General features: G+C 37.9%; 1 protein-coding gene across 2 annotated transcripts in view; it reads left to right on the forward strand.

Moving 5' to 3' along the window:
• The window catches only part of KHDRBS2 (KH RNA binding domain containing, signal transduction associated 2), a 500,563-nt gene that overhangs the window by 319,784 nt on the left and 155,514 nt on the right, over window positions 1–25,265 (forward strand). For both annotated transcript variants that reach the window (XR_004969007.1, XM_036318302.1), the window contains exons 5-6: window positions 285–412; window positions 6,267–6,465. Coding sequence is in view for 1 of the 2 variants with exons in the window: in XM_036318302.1 (XP_036174195.1) it covers window positions 285–412; window positions 6,267–6,465 (327 nt within the window). In the remaining variant the exon portion in view is untranslated. The remainder of the gene's footprint in view (window positions 1–284; window positions 413–6,266; window positions 6,466–25,265) is intronic.

The raw sequence follows: 25,265 nt of genomic DNA on the forward strand, positions 1-25,265 counted from the left end.
ACTAAATCGTTATCTTCCCTTTTCTGGCTAACACACCAAGTGATATCCCAACCAAAGTCATCTGAGTTCCTGCTGAGTACTTACTTCCTTGATAAATAAAGCAACTTCGATGTCTCTATGCAAAAAATAAGAATTTCAAGAATATGTACTTTTATATCATTTTAGATCTTTGTATACAAGGTCCAGAAAGTACATGAAAAATTTCCTTTTTTTACTGTGTTTGTTAGTCTCCAAGGATCCCAGACCCCCTTTTAACTCATCAGGTCATGTTCTTTTCTTTCTAGGACTATAATGATGAGATTCGCCAGGAACAACTACGTGAATTGTCTTACTTAAATGGCTCAGAAGACTCTGGCCGTGGCAGAGGTATTAGAGGCAGAGGGATCAGAATAGCCCCCACAACGCCTTCAAGGTACCTTGGTTTTTACTTTAAGTAACTTAGCAGCCAGTGAGGCGGGCAAGCTTTTGCTGGCTTGCTCTGTGGCATGATCACAGCAAGGAACAGGCAACACCGACCTCGGCAGCAATAACCCCCATCTCTACAACAACAACAATGAATGCTTATAAAGTACATAAGAACTTTCAAAAATTAACTCATCAAATCTCCACACCAAGATTAAATATTATGTACAGATGTAAATTGAGATACAGAAAGATATCAGATTTTCCCCAGGTCAAACAGGAATCACAGTTTGAGCTCTTAACAACTACCCTAAGAAAATAAGAGCAAACCTGAGACTTTCTACTTGTTGGTTCTGTCCCTAGGATTAAGACATGCAGATGGCACACTAAATGCTTTTGAATCAGGATGGCCTTGTGTAAAGAGAAAGTTACCAATGTTGCCTGTGCCTTAAGTAACCCTTGAATTAATAGTCTTGTCAGCTATGTATAGAGATAGTTGATGTTAGATAAATAGATAGAAGATAGATGATTATATATATATATATATATATAATATATATATATAGCCATTACAGAAAGCCAGAAGCATACTTCTTGCTTGGCAGATGGTAAGAGTATTTAAAGTTTAGTTACACTTGGCTGTGCAATGTCTTTGGCCATCAGAGAGGATTTGTTTTGTAGGATTCTAAAATTGTCAAGCTTTCAACAGAAAGCATTGGTTTGCAAAGAAGTGAAGTAAAAAATACTCATAGCCTTCATACGCAGACATTGTAATTTTGTCATTCTCTCACCCTGTTATAGTTGGCCTTCAAATCTCTGAAAGACATAGATCTAGAATACTATTACTTATATTGCATAGAAATCATCTTAAGAGAGTCTAGGATACTTTGCTCTTTCAATTTATTTGTTAATTATGCTCCAAATATTTCAACCAGCACTGTCAAAAGACCACTATTTTAATATTTAAATCATAAATACCTCAAAACAGTTTCTTACCAGAAAAAAAAAAGTTAAGAATGATAAATTTCCAAATAAAACATGAAGGCAATAACTATCTAAAGGTAAAATGTGGCAATTCTTGAAATTACATTTGACTAAAGGAAACCCTTCTGAAAATGTTCTAGAGCTTATTTTTACACTGTTATCTTTAAGAAATAAAAACAGAATTCTTAATGTTATTCAGAAACATTTGTTTATTGCTAAAAATGTGACATAATATTTTTATGGACATACTTTTTATGGAGTTAACCTCTTATTAAAACAATGTATGGTGCTAACCTCATTATGGAGGGTTGTGAAATCACATAGCAGGTACTTTCAAATGATTAAATCATATGCTTTAAATCATGAACTTGTTGCTCTTATAATTCAAAAATGACAATTTATGTCTACAGAAGAGATTTTTGTTCCCATTTTATATTCCTTGAGACCATTTTAAAAAATAATACATTGACCTGTTTTTGAGATTATAAAATAATTGCATTAATAGATTTTATTTTGTTATTAATGTTGCTTAATGTAATATTACATTTGCCATATTTGAGTGAACTAAATGAGATTTTTATTTGAGTAAGATGTTGTACTAAAACTTCAATCTCTTTAATGACTTAATAAAGAATAGTGTATTATCTAGACTTTTAATTATTTTAAAGGAAAATTTTGACTGAAAGGTTTAGGTTTTTAATATCCCATATACTTACAGATCTAATACTGCATACATAAAAAGAAAAGACAATTATTTTTGAAAATTAAACCTCACTTTCAATGCTGTATTGATATCTTTAATGTATTAACATTAATGAAATGGAGCAGAGCTCTGTTGTCTTCTATTTTAAACCACATGATGAAATGTATCTACAAATAAGGAATAAGGAAAGAGCTTCTCAAATAGAAAATTATATTGATCAGAAACCCCTTCAAAACAGAAGTTAATGTTAATTTTACATATTAATGAAATTGTGTCTTTATTAAGTTTTCAGTTACACATATTAAAAAAAGAATGGTACCTGGAATATTTTTAAACTTCTATAATAATTTGTTGAAAATTTAATTTAAAAAATTTTGTTTCAATAAACATATCTATGAAAACTAATTCTCTGATAATACATACAAACTAGAAAACAAATTCTCTGATAATACATACATAAAGAATTTATGTTTCACTAAACATAACTATGAAAACTAATCTCTAATAATATATACATACTAGAAAACACATATATATTATAATAATTTCTATCATATAACTAAAGACTTAAGATATATGACATCTCTAACACCCTTCACCACTACATGCTGAGTGAGGGCAAACAGAAGAAAATGAAACATTTAGGGGCAGATTTTGAAGGCTTTTGTTTCCTATAATTAGAATCAATACAGAGAATTAAAGGGGTTTATTAAAGAGGGGAGTAATCATATTTGTTTCTAAAAAAGACTACTCAGTCATCACTGTGGGTGATGGAGAAGAGACACTGACTCATGGCAGGAAAGCCAGGGAGAAGACAGGTCCATTATCCAAAAGAGAAATGAACACCACTCAGAGGGTAGATATATAGGACTAGATTAGAGATTAGAATTTGTGGGAATTAGTGCCTAATTAGGTATTGGAGAAGAAAGAAGGCCCAAGACAAAGATAACTTTGTGATGTCTATTCCGGTTGGAGACTATTATATCATCAACTAAGATTAGGTGTGACAACCAAGTTAAATGAAGGCAATAATTATTCCTATAATTAAATCTAACTCTTTGGATGTGCTTCATGACCTTTGGCAGGTGACTTGTACTTTCCATGCCTTTGTTCTCAACTGTTAAAATAGCTTAGAAATGGCTACATAAAAAGCTTGTGAGGATTTTAAATTTAGATGGTGCGTATAAGGCAGGGGTTCTCAAAGTGCCTGCACATTGGGGTCACTGAGGTCTCCTGCTTCTAGATATTGTGGTTTAATTGGCCAGAGGTATGGCCCAGAATTAGGAAGTTGTCAAAGGATATCAGGTAACTTTAATGTGTAGACAAGTTACGAACCTTCTGATGTAAAACACATAATCTGGGAAATGGCAAGTGTTAGGAAGGAAGCAGATAATAGCCATCATTAGAGTTAGGGACTGCAGGGTGCACCATGAGAAAAAAAGAAGGATAGAGGACAGAAGATGGGGACACCCATATTCCAAGGGGGACCCAGGAATAGAGAAGCCAGTGAAGGAGGTTAAAAAGTAAGAAAGAGGAGGGAGGAAATGTGGAGAAAAACAGAGTATTAAAGTCCAAAGAAGGCATTTTCCAGATAGAGGTCTACAGTGATAAGTACAATAGGGGAGGCGAAGTGGAAAGGGGGCTGTACACAAATTGAGTGGATTTTGAAATCAGTAGGCTATTGGTGAGGTCAGTCAAGAGTATTTCCAACAGAGTGGCAAAAACAATACCTAGATGACATTTTTAAATTTTATTTTTCAATTACATTTTACATTTAATGTTATTTTGTATTAGTTTCAGGTGTACAGCATAGTGGTTCGACAATCATGTACTTTACAAAATGTCCTCTCCTCTGATATTTCCAGCACTCTCCTGGAACCATACATAGTTATAAAGTATTATTGGCTATATTGGCAATGCTGTACCTTACATCCACATGATTACTTTGCAACTGCCAATTTGTACTTCTTAATCCCTTCACCCTTTTTTAAAAAATTAAAGAATGGGGATTTGAAGAATTAAAGTGGGGACATTTCAAGAAGTCAATAAAATGAAGGAAAGAATACTATAGTGTGGGTGCAGCCAAGGCCCATATCCTAAAATAGGTGATTTGAATCTTGAGTTAAATTGGAGAAGAGAGATGTGGGGTTAATACCGAGGGGAAGGACATAATGAGTCAGATTCTGGAGATAGGTTTGCTAGGGCTGTGTCTTGGAGACATTTGATGAAGGAATGGGATAAGAAATTAGATTTGATGCAAGGGTCATAAAATTTTTTAAAAAGATATTTTTATTGATTTCAGAGGAAAAAGAGAGGGGAGAGAGAGATTATGAGAGAGGACTGCTGCATCTTGCATACCTCCTCCTTGGGTTCGAGCTGGCAACCAGGGCACATGTTCTTGACTGGAATCAGACCTGGGACCCTTCAGTCCACAGGCCAATGCTTTATCCCCTGAGCCAAAGCAGCTAGGGAAAGATCATAAAAGATGAATTGTTACAGATTTAGAATCGGATTTGAATCATCAGGAAAAAAAAAAATCCACCTCAGGCCCAGTGAGTTATAATACTTACCTGTGATTATTCAGTGATATACCCTGGACTTGTGAATGTAGTTTAAAGTAGGTGACATATAATTTACTAGCCCCACATGGACACCTTTAAGAGTGTTAAAATGCTAAACTGAACAGCAAGCTAACACAACAGCTGTAAATCAGAACGATACTGAGCAATCGTTGAAATATGCTCACCCTGTTTATGAGGAAACATACAGATAGTTGCTCGGTCCAGTGAAGGTAATATTGGTCTTTACATGCTTCTTTATAGATGTGTTTTTATATTACCATGATAATATAGAATATGGTATTACATTATCATGATAATGTAGAACATTGCCTCCTGGGCTCTGTTGTGCTTGAAGCAGGCACCTGGCCTTCTGGGTCTTTTATATTTCAGCTTCCCCCGGTCTAGGAGTGCATTTTCTATACATTAGACTCACAATAAGTTCTCTGATAATTCCTCTATTCCTCAACTCTGTAATCTATTTTAAACTTTTAAAAGCTTTACCAGCATTCTTACTGTTCACTGGTAAGAGCTCATTTTCTGCAAGCAAGAGAGAGCCAGCTGACTGCTATTCATAGCAGAAAGCATAACCTACATTCCCCATCTGTAGGTGCAGCCAAACCGTGTGATTGTTGACATCCCAATGATCATTATTTTTCCCAAAGCTTTAGTGTTCCTGCTGAAAGCAGTGCTTTCTGCAAGCCAGCCTTTCAGACACAATAAAAAGTGAAATAACCATGCTTCCGCCCAAAGACTTCAGACAAGCACTCCACCTTTCCAAAGGCCTCGGAATACCATAAAAATTGGCTGCATCCATTTGATCTAGGGCTTTTAGTACAAGTTACTTTTGTGCCAAGCACTGTAGTTCAGAGTATTCAGTCTATTTATTTATTTTTTATTGCAGAGTCCTAATGTATTTCACTAGCGCCATAGTTACCAGAGGAAAATAAATTGTATCAGGGACTCTACCAGTTCAGGGGATTACATGCATGACAATAAATCAGTGACAATGAGCTGTGACTTCAAGTGACCTCGAGCTTCAGCTACTATGATAAACAGAATGATATCACCATGGTTAGAGTTTCTCCTTTTATTAAGTATTAAAGTGCAGACAGATTTTTTTTTTTTTTGGTAAATGACAACATTGCACATCACTGTCAATAAACTCCAGCATGGAGGGGACATTGACATTTAGCAGCTCAGTTTCCTACATGGTCCAGTGAGTCATAGATAAGACAATGCTCTCATTTGGGTCTTCGTGGTAAGTTTGGAATAAAAAATGAGAATGGGTTGGTTTTTGTTTGTTTATTTAGTTTTAGAAAAGAAAATATCAAAGTATTTAACATGGTTTTCATAACTAAGTCATCACCAGTATTTAAAAAATTTATTTACCAGTATTTACTGTGTAGATCAAAGTACGTTACATTCTGAAGAATCAATTACACACACACACACACACACACACACACACACGCACACACGCACACACGCACACACGCCTGTGGTGATAAATGTGGTTTCTTCCCCTTGTGTGGAGGCTATGAAAGGAGCACTTTATCTGTGTTAGTCCCTTTCTCTCATCACGTGTTTCCCATCTGAGCATGTCCTGTTTTCCCTAGGAGTCGTGGGGGTGCCATTCCTCCTCCCTTACCACCTGGACGAGGTGTCCTCACTCCTCGAGGGACCACTGTGACCCGTGGAGCTCTTCCAGTGCCCCCTGTAGCCAGAGGTGTCCCTACCCCACGAGCTCGGGGGACACCAACAGTGCCAGGATACCGGGCACCCCCTCCTCCAGCCCACGAGGCGTATGAAGAATATGTAAGTACCCTCGGCAAGTCGGTTGTTAGGAAGATTTTAATGAATTAACAAGCTAAGCCTCAAAGACTTATATACTATGAATATAGCAGATGATGTTTGTTGCAGAAAGTGAATGTCATTTGCAACGGAATTTAAACAGTGCACGTAAACGGTAGTATTTTGAGAAAGGCTTTCATTTTACAAGGTACCATGATTGTTGTTAGTGCCAGTTAAATAGCTTACATTTTAAGAATCAAACTATCCTGAAGTTTTCTTATCTCTATAAGACTACATCAGTTTCCAAATGGAAATAATTGTGGACATAATGTGAATCGTCATATATTCAGATGCTTCTCCTGGGATATGATGAAGGTCAGCATAAAACGCTTAGTAATATTTGACGAGTATAATGTGATTATATTATAAACTTTGGTAATAATGTATAACCATGCGACTGCTCTTTCGTTTAAATATCCTTACTTTCTCTTTCACTATATGAAAGACATAGGATTGGCAGATATGAAGAATTTTAAAAAATTGTAGAATGAACAAAACGCAGCATCTATAAATATCTCCCTCTCTTCCCACCCACTGTATCCTTAATACACCCTTTGACCATTCAACTAGGCTGCTAGTATTCCATGGGTCACATTGTATTCTAGTCCGGTATCCACTCCCCCTACCTGATAGTGAAAATTTTAAAACAATTTCCTATTCACTTCTGTGATTAAAATAAGTCCATTGTAAATGTTAAATTGAATTGACGCAAGCCAGCTCGTAATTCTGTGAAACAGATCCATTTTGCCATTAACCTCGTCAGTGTTCTCGTTTCCTAATCTGGGTGTTTGTTTCATTCAACCACCCACAGACACGCTGTCCTCGTAAATGTCCTCTGTGAATGATTACTTATTAAATATAAACTCATCAAGGACACTTTCTGTCACATGCTGGGTACTCAAAGCAAATTTTCTATGGATTCGTTAATAGCCAAGTAAAACTTAATCCTACACTCAAGTGAACATGGTTGATAGGTATCAATAAGAATATTTTAATGCTTAGAGTATATTAATTTTTAGGAATAATGTTACTGCTTAGATAGGAAACACTGACAAGCCTCTGCAAGAGTGATGAAAAATTATTGTTATAAATCCATTTCTACTGGAAAAAGGGAAATGTGTTCATCTAAAGCAAGGATGGGGAACCTTTTTCTGCCAAGGGCTATTTGGATATTTATAACATCATTCTCGGGCCATACAAAATTATCAACTTAAACATTAGCGTGCTACACTCTCGCCAGTTTGGCTCAGTGGATAGAGCGTCGGACCGTGGACTGAAGGTTCCCAGGTTTTATTCTGGTCAAGAACTGGTACCTTGGTTGCAGGCTCAATCCCCAGCCCTGGTCAGAGTATGTAGAAGGCAACCAATTGATGTGTCTCTCTCATACTGATAGTTCCCTCTCTCTGTCTCTTCCCCTCCTTTCCACTCTCTCTAAAAATTAATGGAAAACTATTTTTGGGTGAGGATTAATGAAAAAGAATAAAAAAATTAACCTGCTATATTTGATCCAACGTTTAATTAACTCACCCCTAATGCCTCGGCGGGGCCAGACCACATGATTTCTCAGGCCTGATGCAGACCCACGGCTGGATGTTTCCCACCCCTGCTCTAAAGTATCTTTTCTATAACATCAGATCTCAGTATTTAAAATTTTAGACAATCTGGAAATTTAAAAATCAGAAGCAAAAAGCATTTTCTGCCCTAAAACCAGCCTTCAGGCCAGGAAAAACAGAGCTGAATCTTGGTTCTGCCCTCTCTTCCCTGAGACATGGGATGTACGAAGTGAGTACTTGCTAAATGAATGAATTAAAATCCACAAAGGGCATGAGGGGATCATTTTTAATCTCTGAAGAATGTTTTCCACTCTACCATCTTTATGTACATTGCCACCATGGCGTTTCCCCCTTCTAAATAGAGGGTTCAACAGTTATGTCTTTATTTCAAAAATTAAAAGAGAGGAAAGCTGTTTCCTAGTGGTCAGCAGTGTTGTTAATCAGATAATTTACATGGCTTACACAGGGCACCATGAAAGAGAACAAGACTGGGAAACATTGTAGCCTTTCACATGCATTCCAGTTTACAGTGAAGAAGTCATTGGGATACAAAGTAAATACGAGCAAGCTACAAAAACATCAAGCGTTTGTAGAAACGTGGATGGAAAAGGTTATATTCTGACAGGAGGAATCTAGGAGGAGGGTGGCTCTTAAAGAAAATCAAAGAAATTATGTAAAGTCATGTAATCTGATTTTTTTAACTTAGATTTTAAAGTATCTATTCCCTTGCCTTCGTTCACTCAATCATTTCTAAGCCCATATCTTATTTCAGGCGCTGTTCTGAAGGTCCTGGAGATGTAGTTGTGAACAAAGACCAAATATCTGCTTTTGTAAAGCTTACATTTAGTTCTCGTCACCTACAGATACTGACTGGCTGTCTGTCTCTCAATCTAATCTAGATCCCCAGGTGGCAGAATCCTATTGTCAGGTGTCTCACACTAGTGAATCAGCTGAGACAATAGGTGGAGAGTTTCTGGAAATTATGCCTGGAATCTATCACTCATCAGCCACCAGTGAAGAGGGGTTATTGGGGACCTAACCCCAAGGCTAACATGGGGGAACACTATTTTCCAGAGGAGAAAATATTATGAATTTGGCAGATATCCCAAAATAAATCTATGATAATGTACTATTGATAACAGGAAAAAGTAGATAACCGTTTTTGTAAAAACTCTTTTTTGCTATATTTTTAAAACCTGTCATATGTTATATTTTAATTCTTTTTCTATAAACCATTCAATGAGTACATACAACATTTAATGCATGGCTGGTAAGCTGCTTACAACAACCTCAGAAGTCTCAGTACCAAGCCCTGATTAACACTCAAGAGCTTCTACTCTGCTCTAATTTTAAACTATTGATTTCTCTGTAAGGGTAGGAAAAACAAAGTTTAAGTGTCTTGGTAACAAAATAATAGCACCACGCTGAGTTGGTGGTGAAAATCTCTAGGAGTTCTTAACTTTCAAATAAAATTTCTTAGAAAAGGTTTCCCTTTATTATAGATGACACCACAAGCCAATTCACTCTTCTTACTTTTCCTTCTCCCCTGCTGAGTCTGAACATTAAGCTTCTGACCACATAGAATGTATATGGGTGATCAAATCCATTCCTTGCAGCTTGCCTGACAAGAAACAGCTTACTGTAAGTGAGAGTGCTGTTTACAACCATCATTAGTGTTAACTTCAGTCTTTAAAAAAAATGGGGATTTTAGTTTGATACACATCCTAATCCAGACTTAAAGTATTTTAAAGCTTCTTTTCATTGACCTTCTGCTAAGAAGAGTTCCTTTACATTTTACAGGTTCATCACCACGATTGAAGTAGATTTAGGGAATTGAAAAGTACATTTCAGAAAAACATACCCACACAACAAAATATGAAGCTGATTAGCTCTGCAATGGATAATATGTTCAGTGAGAGACAACTAAAACCTCATCTTTTGAATACTTACTAGGTTCTGGTCACTGAATATTAATTCACTAGGTTTCGTGATATCATGGACTATCTAGTAGGTGGGGAAACTGAGCCTTGAAATTGAGGATGGCATCCAGTTTTCTGTTTCCAAAGCTTCTGTGTCTGTCACATCAAAGTATTCTACAGTCTTATCTCACGGAGAACCGACAGGTACCCACAGGTCTGTGTCCTCCATACTTTGCATCCAGACCACAGGTCAGTGTTTGAATCCCCTTAGTGATTTGTAGGACATATCCCAGCCCCAACATGAACACCTCCAACCATGGACAGCTCAATTCCTGCAGAAACTAAGCACTGGAAACATGAAAACTGTGGCTAAAGAGACCTAAGGAGACGCTGTCTCTACTCTCAAAAGCATGCCGTCTAGTGGGAGAGACTAAGGTTAGTCTAACTTTCAACATACAATGTGTAATTGCTGTGCAGGGCTCTTATCTTACTCTACCCTCTAGTAGAAGTAATTTTTGTTATCGCCTCCCACTTACAAGATTAAACATGCAGAAAGCATTTCTTAAATGTATGTCATTGTTGTAGTTCTAAGTGCTCAGTAATAGCCATTGAATTGAACCTATTTATGATATTGTTAGAAAGACGTTATATATACATATATATAGTGAATATGTATATTCACTATACATACAAATACATATTTTATAAAAATAGTAAATGAATGAAAGTATAACATAGCATATATTAAGTGCCAAAGAGAGACTACAGGGTTGGGTAAAAGTAGGTTTACTGTTGTTAGTATGGAAAATAATACAATCATTAATAAATAATAATACAAGAATAAACTCTTTTACATACTCACAGCTGTAGCCTACTTTTGCTACACCTTGTATATCTGCTCCTAAAGGGAATTATCACTATGGCTATGGGTGTTTTAAAAAACCTCTAAGAGGGTAAGGAAAAGAATAATAGAAATCTAAGATGAATAATTATAACTCTGAGAAGTAGAGAGAAGAGGCAGGAAGTTCCATGCACAAAATAATAATAATAATAATAATAATAATAATAATAATAGTAAAGGCAAGAAAAAGGACCGTTCAAAGCAAATCTAAAGAATCTGGGAGGACTATTTGGGAGACAAAGTTCATTTAAGATAGCAGTAGGAGTAATATTAGAGTTACAGGGGACCTCAATTGCTGACATTATAACTTCTCTTATTGCAATAAAAGGTCACCTGAAGGTTCCTGAGTAGAGGATAAACTAAGGTTTTAGGGAAATTTATAATTCTCAGTTGTTTAGGGTGAACTGGAGACTAGAGTGAAGAAGGGATAAAAGATTTAGGGGATGAACAAGAATGAGACTCACTGAGATGTGGCCTTGGCCCTGAGCATTGGAATGGATTGAAAATATCAAGGTGAAGGATAATACTGAAAATGGAAACAAAAGGGTTTAATGACAAGTGGATGTGGGGGAAAATAAAAATCAATCAGTTCAAATGTGTTAGTATATGAGAGTGGGGAGACAGAAGGCAGGGCTGTGGTGGGAAGGGGCGGGCAGTAAAAGACTGACCTGGAAGCAAAAGAATCTCCTTTCAAAGACTCAGAGGGGCCTCATGAGTGTGCTCAGAGGATCATGCCTCTAGTTGCAAAGTAAGGTATTTTACCTGCCTTCATTTGAGATCATTTCCCCAGCAGTCACACTTCCCCTTGGGTCAGGTGGGGTTAGAGTGAGCAAGACTATTTGTGAGATTGTGCTAACTGAAGTTTGTGTTGGAGATTCACTTAGTTTGCACTTAGTGGAATATTTTTATTTGTATAAATCAGGTGTTCCTAACACTCTGTTATAGAAATGATTCCAGGGATACAGTTGCGAGTATTCATGGATACAAGTTTTCATGGACCAAGGTCAGACTATTTGATGCTTAACTGCAGCACTGATGCAGGAAGTTGTGTTTAGTGATGGAGAAACAAGTTTTGAACTGTATTGGGCCAGATTTGTTCTGTGTAAACCTCTTCCATATCATTCAGCTCAACTATGAAAAAACTTGATAGAATTTTACCTGATTTTGACAATCATCCTAATAGTCTATAACAACCAATTAATAACTTGTGAAACTGAAGCTTTTCAAAAATTTATAAAAAAATACCAAACTTTTCTATCAATCATTCTAGAGGGGGGAAAAGAATTTGAATTTTCGCCCTGGTGGTTTGGATCAGTAGATAGAGCATCGGCCTGTGGACTGAAGGGTCCCAGGTTCGATTCCGGTCAAGGGCACATGCTCTGGTTGCGAGCTCTATCCCCATTAGGGGACATGCAGGAGGCAGCCGATCAAGGGTTCTCTCATATTGATGTTTCTATCTCTCTCTCCCTCCCTCTCCCTTCCGCTCTGAAATAAAAAAAAAATACATATTTAAAAAAAATAACTTGAATTTTCTGTCCTCACTTTAGAAAATAATTGTAATTTTAGAAGGTGATCAAAAAAATAATTGTTCCAAAATGTGGAAAAATAGTATAGGGGCATATCAAGTAGTTAGTTAATAAAAAGACTATATTACTTTCAGGATTTTGTAAGATTTCATCTTTTTAAATTTTTCAATATATTCACTTTCATGCTTAATTTGTATTCATAATTTTGTAAACTTTTTCTAAGAGAATGCATACTTGTATAATCTTCAGGATCCACAAACTGTGGATCTGCCACCCCCTCTCCTAGAAAAAAAAAACAAAAAAAAAAACAGTGTCAATGTTTATAGGGAAGTATATATGGAGGCTGGAGGAGGGGGTGGGTATTGTTTAAAGAAAATATTGACTATGTAATCTTAGTTTCTTTCTAGTACTGAAAGTCTATCTGCACTGCTGTGCTTAGCTGTAACCATGTTGGCATCATTAATAAGTAAAAGTTGATGCTGTCTTTTTAACAAATGTTGAATGGAAAAATTAAATGTGCAGATAAAGGCACATAACATCTGCAAGTGTCCATCAGAATGTCACACCCTGACATAAATTGACAATATATTGACAATATAAATATTTGCTTCAATGCTCTCTTATTGTTTATATGTTGGTGTAGCATGAAAAAAATAAAACAATAACAAAAACCCCTAAGATGCAAAAATAATTTCTAGTTTACAAAGACATAGATCCAATTTATTTTTAAATTACCTCATATTTTCTCCAATGATTAATACTCCGATATTAAAGAGTTGTATGGGGCATAGCAAAGCAAGAAGAGACATGAATTCAATGCTACATAAGAAATTTTGGCCAAGTATAATCAATCATGTTAACCTCATTTATAATACTCGTTTTGACAAAGTTTTGAGGAGCTTTTCTCTCCATCAGTCTTAAGTAAGCCTATTGGCATTCCAGCCCATCTTATCATCTAATTCTGACTCTGAGGCATCCTTCCAGTAGCAATGAGAAAACTAGAAAAATTCACTGGTAAATCAATAGTCCTTAAAATTCCATAAATGAGTTCAGGTTGCCAACCTTCAATTTCATGTATATGGGACATTTTTTTTGACAGGAGAGGGAAATAAGTATTTAATGATAATTGAAATCAATTCTTGTGCCATTTTTGTGGAAGGAAGGATTATGAGCCTGATCTGTAATGCATTTTTGGGGAGCCACATGTTGTGGTTTTCTGTGTAATAGCCAAGAGCCTTCCCTCTACGAAGAGAAACTTTTATTAGAGTTTCAAGATTGGATATTTGTATTGCATTATACATTTTTGTTTGAGTTTCATGCTCTCTTCTCCTCTCAGTAGATAGTAATTTACCAGAATGTATCGTAAGGTTTTGTGTTTTGAAATGTAACTAATATCTAAAATAACCAAAACATGTGAGGTTAATGAATTTTTTAAAAAATGATAGAATGGGCATAATACTACTGTGGTCCAACTCTCCATAGAATGACAGTAGTATTTATTTTTTTAAATATATTTTTATTGATTTCAGACGAGAGAGGGAGAGTGATATAGAAACATCGATGATAAGAGAGATTCATCGATTAGCTGCCTCCTGCATATCTCCCCCTCCCCCCACTGGGGACCGAGGCCACAACTCAGGCATGTGCCTTTGCCTGGAATCAAACCTGGGACCTTTCAGTCCGCTGGTGGAGCTCTATCCACTGAGCAAAACCGGCTCAGGCTGATAGTAATATTTAAATGCTATTAAAATATTAAATTATTGCCCCCCCAATATAAGATGCTATCTTTTAATACTGTGTGCCTTTTCTTCTGAAGTTGAAGCTTAAATAAAACATCCTTCTTCTTCCATTATGTCTTAGATATTTTAGTTATCTTAGGACAGATGCAGATTCTTTTATTGGCCACAGCACTCAGGATTGTAGCCAAACCTGTGTCTTATAATTACGTGATGACTAATGTCTTTTGTAGCACTTACAGGATGAAAATTGGTTTCCTCTCTGTACCTTTTGGAGATGACTGTTAGCTGATGGAAAATGTTACAAAGTATTTTAGAGTTCCTCCAGGAGCAGCTGGGGAGAAGAATGTCATGATGCTTTTGCAGCATCTGCTGCAGACATGGGGAGGAGAATGGTGGCAAAAATGCCAAAAATAGCTACCTCAGCCTTAGGGAACCACCATTCTTTCGTTGTTAACGTTATAAGTGTATTTTAGGTTATATTATCTTTTATCTGTTGTTCATACACGTGGCCTAAGGATTAGTAATGAAAATGAGTTGGGCCTTTATTTTTACAAGAATGTTCTTACAAAGCTTTGCTGGGTACAAATTAAGACTTTACATCTGAGTTGACTGATTTTAATGAATGTATTCCTACTGAGAAATTAAGACCCTGTACAGGGTGACAAGTCATACCCAGGAATCCTAAAAATTATTATTTTTTTTTATTTTGTTGTTTGAAAACCATTATTCTTCATGTTTTTATCAACTCCACCCATATAATTTTCTGGAAGGAAAACTTAAATACAACTTGCCTCGCTAGTTAGATTGTCAGTGGCTTTTGTAGACCACCAAGTAGGAATGGTGAAGTAGGATTGAGTTCTTGTCTACATGTTGGCCCTCTTCCATTATGGATTCCTCACTCAGTATAAAACAATGGCTGCTAACTCTTTCCATCAGCCACAGATATTTGTGTGTTTTTTTGTTTGTTTGTTTTTGTGATATCATATGAGCTAAAGCTTTTTCCTAGGAAGTTACAGTTACAAATGTTTTTTGCAGTAGTTTTTTAATCATCTCAATGTTTGAATTAAGACAATTTTTCCTGACCGGTTTGGTTCTGTGAGTGTTGGCCTGTGGACTGAGGAGTCCCAGGTTCGATTCTGGTCAGAGGCATGTGCCTTGGTTGCAGTGGGTGTGCAGGAGGCAGCTGATGGATGTTTCTCTCTCATGGATATTTCTGGCTCTCTGTCCCTCTCCCTTCCTCTCTGTAAAAAATCAATAAAATATATTTAAAAAAAGAAAAGATAATTTCTCCCTATAATTGAGGATGGGAAACTGTACTTTCCCTTTATATGAAACCATATTATTACTCAACTAGAGGCCCAGTGCATGACATTCATGCACTGGAGTGGGGAGGGTCCCTCAACCCAGGCTGCACCTTCTCACAGTCTGGGACCCTGTGGGAATGTCTGCCTCCTGGCTTAGGCCTGCTCCCTGGGGCCTAAGCCGGCAAGTGGACATCCCTCAAGGGGTCCTTAGTGCTGCCGCAGAGGCAGGAGAGGCTCCCGCCACCACTGCTGCTCTTGCCAGCCCTGAGCCTGGCTTCTGGCTGAGTGGCGCTTCCCCTGTGGGAGCACATTGACTCTCAGGGGGCAGCTCCTGTGTTGAGTGTCCGCCCCCTGGTGTTCAGTGCACATCATAGTGACTGGTTGTTCTGCCGTTTGGTAGATTTGCATATTAGGGTTTTATTATATAGGATTTGGCATTAGAGTGACACAGGAATCACCCTCATTTAACCCACTCTGCCTTCAATTTCTTAGAGGCAAACTAGAGAATATACCAAAAGCAGGCTTTTGATTTCTTCACATTCCTTCATATTTTTACATTCATTCTTCTGCAGAACCTCTGACTTATACACATTCTTGTAAAGTGAGTTGCTCCCTGTGTTGCACCATCATGGATACTAGCAGAATTGGACAACTGCAGATGCAGCTGGTGTGCATGCGGGGTAGAAGTGTTAGGATGCTGGAGGTAACCAATTTGTTTTTCTCAGGTGGTCTTTTCTTGCTTCTTCTCTACCTCTCTGAAATCCCGAGATCTTTTCTGTTTGTTTGTTTTTTCTTTTTTTTTCTGTTCTTGGTGTAAGAAAAAATTTAAGACGACAAACACAAAATATGAATCATGGGGGTTGTGTAACATAGAGAGTGAGAGAGGTTTTGCTTTTGCTGTTCTTGCTGTTCTTCCCTGCTGCTGCAGCACTAGATGTGACTACTTGAAAATAAAAGCAATGCCCTTCGCTATAATTTCAGCCCATCTTGTAGTTTCTGGTGATCAATGATACTGCAATATTTTTTTTAATTAAATAATACAGCTTGAATTTATGCCTTTGCAGAATAGTAAATAGTAAACCAGCCAGAATGGTAACTGCTACCAACCACTGATCTATTCAGTTGGGCTGCACCAGAACAGGGCACCAGTTGGTATCCATTCTGCTTGACCAGACCTCAGATCTGATTGGTAGGGGCCTGAGCCATTCTGGCCATGAAATGTTGTGCCACTTCCATACTGGTGAATTCTAGTAGAAATACAATATAAGAGATTTTTCAAAAATAGACAAATCAACCAAGCTTAGCGATTAGGAAGATTCCTTAGCCAAGCCATTGGGCAGTTGTCCATGACAGATGGTTGCCCTGCACCAAAACCTCTTTTACAGCTGATGGCACGTGTGACTTCAGAATTCCCAGGTCTGCCTGTCATGCTGAAATTCATCACAGTCTCCTTCCTGGTTTCCCAATGTGCCCCACATCTGTAGAGAGAGTTGAATATAATCTAGTGTACCTCACCTATGACACTTCATCATTTATATAGAGTATCTTGAATGCAAAACACCATAAAGCACTTTGGGATGTTATAAAAGGCTTAACATTATTTTAATGTTAAAGAAATTAAGGTTCAGAGAATGATGACTAAACCTAAGTCACACGCCTGGTAATGCCACTCGTAGGTCTCCTGATATTCCCTACAATGCTTTTTAAAATGGCTATTAAAAGAGGGGGGCGGGGAGTACAAATGTATTCACTCATTTGTTTTCCAAACAGGCGTGGGCAAACTTTTTGACTCAAGGGCCACAATGGGTTCTTAAACTGGACCGGAGGGCCGGAACAAAAGCATGGATGGAGTGTTTGTGTGAACTAATACATGTTAACACTGCTGCTGGTGAAGGAGCGGAGGGGAGAGCAAGAGAACCCTCTGCTCTTTTGGCTCCGCGGGCCAGATAGAACAGCCGAATGGGCCGGATCCGGGCCGCGGGCCGTAGTTTGCCCACGGCTGATAGACTAACCATTTGGCACCATGTTGAACTGAGTTTCGGCTTTTCTAAAATTTACAGGAAGTAGACAAAGAGGATGACATAGAAAAATGTTTGAGCCTTCACCTTCAGCAGATCTGGCAGTGAGGTCCATGAGATCCAAATTTCTCTTGTTACGGTGTCTGCTCTCATAAGTCTGAAGGCTTTGTGCACGCACGCGCGTGTGCGCACACACATACACACACACACTTTTTTTTTAGTTACATCTTATTAAAGAAACAAATAATTGCCAAAAGCAATTATTATTATAAACGGGAATATAGTTTAATGTAGCTCGCACAATCTAGATGTAGGAAAAGGTTTCAAGAGGTTTTTGGGGGGATTTAGTAGGTAAAAGAATACTTACTAAGGAGGAACTGACATCTATCTTTGAAGCCAGATTTTCAACAAACATATCTTTTTGGTTGTACATTCCAAATATAAGTTAAAGCATTTTAAGCAATGCATTATATATAGAACAGAATTATACATATAACAGTCCAAATACAGTGAAACAAAAATATTTTTACTTCATATCTGTCTCATTTAAGATTTTCTTTTACGTAAGAAAATATACTCTTAAAATTTAGACAAGTAGTTTTCATATGTAACTTAAGCACCTACTGTCATCCAAAATAAATCTACCAAATTCCCTTCCTCCCAGAAAATAATCTCCATGAAAATTTCTTCCCAAACTAACAAGATTTATCCAGCTATAGTCCCCTTTTTTCTATTCTAAGCTCTTTGCAAGGCTACCCTAACACCCCATTTTCAGCTTTCATCTCCAAAACTGTCTTAAACCTTGACTCTCTGATTGACATATTTGCAAGTTTCCAATTTTTTGTGGACCTTTTATTTAAACAATATATCTTTTCTTACTCCCATGCACCTATACCAGTCATCAAAGTCTTCCAAGTTAGCATTCCTCCTGATTTGTCTATTTCTGTTTAGTTGAACCTTAAAAGTCCAAAAGTCATCTTTAGCTTCTTTCTTTGCCTTGATGCAAACGCTAAATTATGATTAGTTTTCCTAACATTATCAATCTCTCCCTGTTGCCCAGACTATAAAATCCCAACTTCTTAATTTTAATACATAATATTATGAGGTGATGAAAATAATTACTTTAGTTTTATGAGCTTACTTAGTTAACTGTGTTTCATTTTCAAATGAGAGTTGACCAAGAATAAACATAAAATGAATGATCAAGCAAGAGAAAAAAATCCTACATTTATATATCAATAAAGTTAGCATCAACTTTATAATTCTTAGTATGTTAAAATATATTATGCTATTTGATTCAATTCATCTTGACATTTACTTGAATGTCCATTCTATATTATGCTAGTTTCACAGGAAGAAACAATAAGATATTTTAAAAAGGTGGTCACCTTTAATAGATGCTCATTGTATGTTAGGGCTTTAACATACATAATCTCATAATAATAATAATGGGTAAATTACATAATCCTTGTTTCCCATTAAGGAATTTGGGGATCAAAAAATTAGATAAAAGAATTGGTAACCTGTCTGATAGCAGAGACAGACAGGTCTGTCCTCAAAATTAACAGCTTGTTAGATTCACACATGTAAAAGGAAAATTTCCTGGCTTTAAAGGGGCAACAGATACCTCACCTAGATTTAAAAAAAAGCTCACAAGGTCAGTGCAGAGTATAATTTGTGAGGATGGGCTGAAAACTTTATTTTTAGATAAATGCTGATGTTTTCCTGACCTACCTCACAGACCGGGTGTAAAATAGTTATGACACCTGCTGGAAATCCTACTGAACTAAACATGTCTGTAAAACTTTTTATTTGCTTTGCTTCCACTCAGAAAGTTTGAAGAACTGGTTAGTTCCACTGCTATCTATTTGATATTGTGCACATATAGAAACTTAGGGGGAAAGCAACCAGTAATCTTGATCTTTATAGTAGTCAGACTGAAGCAGTTAGATGCACCCTGAAGTTCTTTGGAAATCTAGAATATTAAAAGTAGCCAAAGAATCCAACAATGGTAATAATAATAATGATACTGAGAACAGAAACAACAGATATAATTCAGTACTTATTATAAGCTGGACACTATGCAAAGTTCTTTACTTTTAGTGTTTAATTTTTACAACTATTATGGTGATACTTGTGTTCCGGTGCACAGATTTGTAAACATTGAAAGGAAATTAATTAGAAGAAATATTTTAATATCACTATTTGCCCTTTCTCTATAATAGAAGTGTCAATCAAATTCACGATCGACAGTGACAGATCGAAACACACGTGTGTGATTGGCACCAGCAAGAGCTTTATATGTATCATGCATGTGCAAGTCAACTTAGCCTTTTATATATATGTACTAGAGGCCTGGTGCACAAAAATTTGTGCACTCAGGGGTAGGTGGTCCCTCAGCCCGGCCTGTGCCCTCTCGCAATCTGGGACCCCTCGGGGATGACCACTTGCTGGCTTAGGCCTGCTCCCCAGAGGATTGGGCCTAAGCTGGCAATCAAACATCCCTCTGGCAGCCAGACAGCCCTCGGGGGATGCCCACTTGCCAGCAGGGAGCAGGCCTAAGCTGCAGTTGGACATCCTTAGCGTTGCTGAGGAGGCAGGAGAGGCTCCCACCACCACCACTGTACTGGCAGCCATCAGCCTGGCTTGTGGCTGAGCAGAGCTCCCCCATGTGGGAGCACACTGACCACCAGGGGGCAGCTCCTGCATTGAGCGTCTGCCCCCTGGTGGTCAGTGTGTGTCATAGTGACCAGTCATTCCCAGTCTTTCTCCTGTTAGGGTCAGTTTGCATATTACCCTTTTACTATATAGGATAGAGCCCTGGTGCACGGGTGAGGGCCGGCTGGTTTGCCCTGAAGGGTGATCTGGATCAGGGTGGGGGTCCCGCTTGGGTGCCTGGCCAGCCTGGATGATGGGGTGATGTCTGTTTGCAGCTGGTCACACCCCCTTAAGGGTGGGGGACCCCACTGGGGTGCCTGACCAGTCTGGGTGAGGGGCCTAGGTCCGTTTTCAGGTTGGTGGGCGACTGAAGCTCCCAGCCACTTTTTTTTTTCTTTTCTTTTTTATTCTGGGGTTTATTTACCTTCTATAGCTGTCACTGGAGCTGAGAGTTGGCTCCAGCTCTGAGACCGTTGCCGGCTGAAACCAGGTTTCTGAGTTTGTTCAACTTCTATAATTGCAACATTGTTGCATTGGAAGCTCAGAGCTGGGCTGCGGCAGGCAGGGAACCTTGGCTTCCTCCATCGCCGGGGCAACCAAGCCTCATGTTTGCTTCAGCTGCGTGGCTGCTGGCTGCCATCTTTTTTGGCAGTTAATTTGCATATCCTGCTGATTAGCCAATGGGAAGGGTAGCGAAGTTATGGTTAATTACCATGTTTCTCTATTATTAGATAGGATAGAATAAACTTGCTTAATTATACCTACTTTCTGATTTAGCTAAACTTTTTCCAGCCCAGTGAAGCACCCCAACTTCTCTTTCAGTTGTCAGTAACACAATAGTAAATATCAGAATGAAGCAGATTATTATTGTAGATCACTCAAGGAGAACAAAGGGTAAAATATTTAACTGTAGCAGTGTTTGACTATATTCTGCACAGTGAGAAAACTGAAGTCATTTTTAAGTTCCACCATTTCTTACTTCTTTTCAGTCTGGTCAAGTTTCTAAACTTTCTAAATCTCCATTTTCCGGCTAATGAAAAGAAAATAGGATTCTACCAAGTCTCCTATCTACCTACTCCAGGACTTCTGTGAGGATCAAATGAGATGAGGCATGGGCAAACGCTTCACAAACATTTGGTTACAGTGTAAAATGTTTGCACCTGGCTGTAAAGCAAGTTGTGTTCCTGGGCTGAAGAAACTCCAAGGAGGCTAGTTGCTAGGGAGAAGCCAAGGCATTGCTACATGACGTCATTACCCAGCACCTACAGCCACTATTTCTGAGCTGGGCTGAGTTGTGGGTCGCATTTGTGCCATGAAGTCTGGGCAGCGTTGGCTGTGATTTGGTGGGGTGTCACTCCAGGGGTGGCAGGGCCTGTGTCCCACTTAGGGGAAGGCAAGTGTTGGTTTGTCGGCACCAGGTCCATGGCAGCTCCTGTGTTGAGCGTCTGCCCCTTGGTGGTTAATGTGTGTCATAGCTACCAGTTGGATGGTTGGATGGACACGTAGGCTTCACGATCGACAATGACAGATCATATATTAGTCTCATTTTACATGTGAAGAGACTGAGGTATAACGAGGTTAAGTAGTATGCCCAAAGTCACCTACCCAGCAAGCAGCAGAGCTAGTATTCTTGAGTTCCATTTCAAGAGAGGTGCTCAGACTGTCTAAGCTAAACAACGTGGCATTTAACACATGGCAGGCACTTGCCTAAGTCCTTAACAGGCCTATATTTAATTTATCCTATTGGCACCTCTATGAGTTAATTACTATTACTTTCTTAGTTACAAAAGGTTACATTCAGGGAGAGATTGAGTAGCGAGCCCACATCATCCAGGTAACCTGCATCAAAACGGATTTCAAACCAAATGGTCTGGCTACAATCCACCTTGCTCTGCTCTCTCTCAGGGGAAGCTGGCAAAAATATCATTTGGGCATGCAGTGCAAATGATGTCAATAGGGGGAAAAATGAATAAAATACTTCAAGGAACCATCTAATAAATCTACCTGGGCTGAAGTGAACATATAAAAATGTGGGGTGGGGCCCTAGCTGGTTTGGCTCAGTGGATGGAGCATCGGCCTCCAGACTGAAGGGTCCCGGGTTCAATTCCGGTCAAGGGCACATATCTGGGTTGCAGGCTCAGTCCCCAGTGGAGGGCATTCAGGAGGCAGCCAATCAATGTCTCTAATCATTGATGTTTCTATCTCTCTCCCTCTCCTTTCCTCTCTGAAATCAATACAAATATATTTTAAAAATGCAGGGTGGGGAAGCTTGAAAGATGAGTTGGGAAAAAATAATAAAATGAGCTGTGGGAAAAAAATGCCTAGATGAGAATTTAGTAATTCAGTTGATTGTTAGTGAGAACTGCTAAAGGTTTTGAGTTACCCGAGGATTAATGTGGCTGTGCACGTCATTGCAGTGAGGCAGGCAGACACCAGAGGCAGGAAATGCCCTTGAAAGCATATGCAGTGATCTCAGGAGGAGTGAATTACAAAAGATGGGACCATGGGAAACATTATGGAAGATATAGTAAATTAATTAGACACTCTGGAACTAATTCCAGAATTTCAGTTGTGCAAAGCATTTTAGGTAACCTAAAAATTGAACATTATTCAATATTACTTCTTTTTTAGACTTGAAAATAATTTTAGAAGATGTCTTTCTTAAAATTTATATATATATATATATATATATATATATATATATATATATATATATATATATCGTAGCTAGGTTTTTGCCAGCTTTACTGAGATATGATTGACATATAACATCATAAGTATAAAGTATGCAATGTGATGATTAGATACAGGAAGATATCACAAATGATTTAGAACAATAAGGTTAGTTTACATTCCCATCCCCTAACATAATTACCATTTTTGTGTGTATGGTGACAACATTTTATATCTATTCTCTCAACAACTTTCAAGTATACAGTTTTGTTAGTTATTGTCACCATGCTGCACCTTAGATCCCCAGATTTTATTCATCTTGTAGGTTGGAGTTTATATCCTTTGACCAACACCCCCCCTTTCTGCACCCTCAATATTTTTACCATACTTCTTTATATTGTAGATCTTGTTTTCCAATTTATCTGCATTATGATAAAAGCTTCAGTTAGGACACATTTTAGACAATTGTTTATGAAAACCACAGCCTTTAAATGAGACTTGAAAATGAGATTTAGACAAGAAAAGTGATGATTATTTTTTGCTCTAAGTAAAATAATGTAAGGTAGTCATATCATGACTACAGGCTTCTTTTCATCCAAATGCTTGACCACTTTCTAAATGGATGTTTTAAACATATGATCACTATAACACTGTGAGATTTGCACTGGTTGTTTTTTTTTTGGTTTTTTTTTTTTTTTTTTTTAGAAACACCCATCTGTCAAAGGCAATTTTAGCCCTTGCTTCTGTTGCATAATAGTGAGGAGCAAGGTTGTTTCATCTTTATCATCAGAAGTTGCTTCTCTGTTTGTAGGACCTTTGCAGCCCCTGAGGGGAGCAGGTTAGGCCCCAGGGGGTTGTAAACCCGCACCCTCCCCCCAGGGAAAGAACAGAGACTAAGTCAAAGAAGGGAGGCCCCAAGCCCAAATGCAATGCAGGTAAGGAGAGGAACCAGGACTTTCTGATTACTAGAAATGTAGCTTCCATGGAATTTTTCTATTTCTACTTCTGGGAAAACACTGAAAGCATACTCTATAGGAATTGTGATTATCCCAATATCCATATTTTTTAAGCATTCCCATCCTCTGGCTTCCTACCTCTCCTCCTATTCCTTCAGGGCTGGTCCAATACAGGGGTCAAGGAACATCTCCTGTAAAAGACCTGAGAGTAAACGTTTTGGGCTTTGGGGGAAATAGAGTCTCTGTCATGACTATCTAGCTTTGCTATGGTAGCACAGAAGCAGCCACACACAATACACAAATGAATGAGAGCGACTATGTTCCCATCAACCTTTACTTGAAAAAAGCAGGTGGCAGGTGGGCCATAGTTTGATGATCTCTGGCCTACTCTGAAGCAGCCATTATATTTTGTATGTGACAGATACAGATTCCAATTAATAAGGAGGAACATATATTCTTCAGTAGTGACCAAAAGAAGACTCTGAAATTCTAGCTTATGTGAATTACCTGAGGCTACTGCTTTTCTAAGAGGAACTGTATGCCGAAAATAATGGATAAAACATTCCATAAAATCATATCGAATCTCCTCCGCTAGTTCTCAGAGATGGTGATTTGCATAGAATTATTTTTATTTCAAGCCCCCCAGCCCTGCCCTTTACATCACATATGCAGCACACTGTTAAACTGCTCACAGCAACAGCTGAATACCATTAAAAAAAACTCATTTTCCGCAGACCTCTGAAGGCTGGGTGACAGGCAGTGTGCAAGTGAGTGTCTTGCTCAATGATAAATGACCTTGGATCCTCATTTTTTTCTAGCAGAATGTAGGTACAGTAATACCAATATTCTACCTACTTCTGATGATAAATTCTCCGGTGTCACCTCACTAGTAGTGCTATGTCGCGGTCATTTGTAATAATCTAGTATTGTAAGCTACTGTCAGATAAATATTCACACAAGTGCACTACTTGTTTTCTTCTGAAAGAACCTGTTAGCCATCGTGCTTCCGACAGACTCAAATTTAATGCATCCTTTAAAAAATGTATTTGGCAGTAAAAATGTGGTGGAAATTGATCTTGTTATAAAATTTAGCACCTGAGATTTGACATTAAGGCCACTTAGAGACTTCAGCAATCAGTAAGGCAGAGAGGGAACAACTGAATTTCAAGGTAATGGCTCTGAGACCATAAAGTGAGAAAGTGAAACAGGTTACAAAACCTAATCTTTCAAGTCGGTCATTTATTTGTCAACTACTCCTGTGCTAGGATGCTCCACATATACCAACAAATAAATAAATAATGTCTCCCTTGCTGTCATTTTTTTTTAAATATAATCTGAGGGAAATAAATCTGAGTCTTCAAGACTACTTCAATTTTACAGACGATAAGCAGGAAAAATCAGAACTACGCAACAAATGACAAAAAAACAAACAGAACATTTAATAGTAAATAAATAGAATGAGGTGCTTATAATTCAATTTAAATTTATAGAGTTATAATCAAATATGCTAGCTTGAC

The sequence above is a fragment of the Myotis myotis genome, unplaced genomic scaffold (genome assembly GCF_014108235.1).
Source record: "Myotis myotis isolate mMyoMyo1 unplaced genomic scaffold, mMyoMyo1.p scaffold_m19_p_7, whole genome shotgun sequence".
Taxonomy (NCBI): domain Eukaryota; kingdom Metazoa; phylum Chordata; class Mammalia; order Chiroptera; family Vespertilionidae; genus Myotis; species Myotis myotis.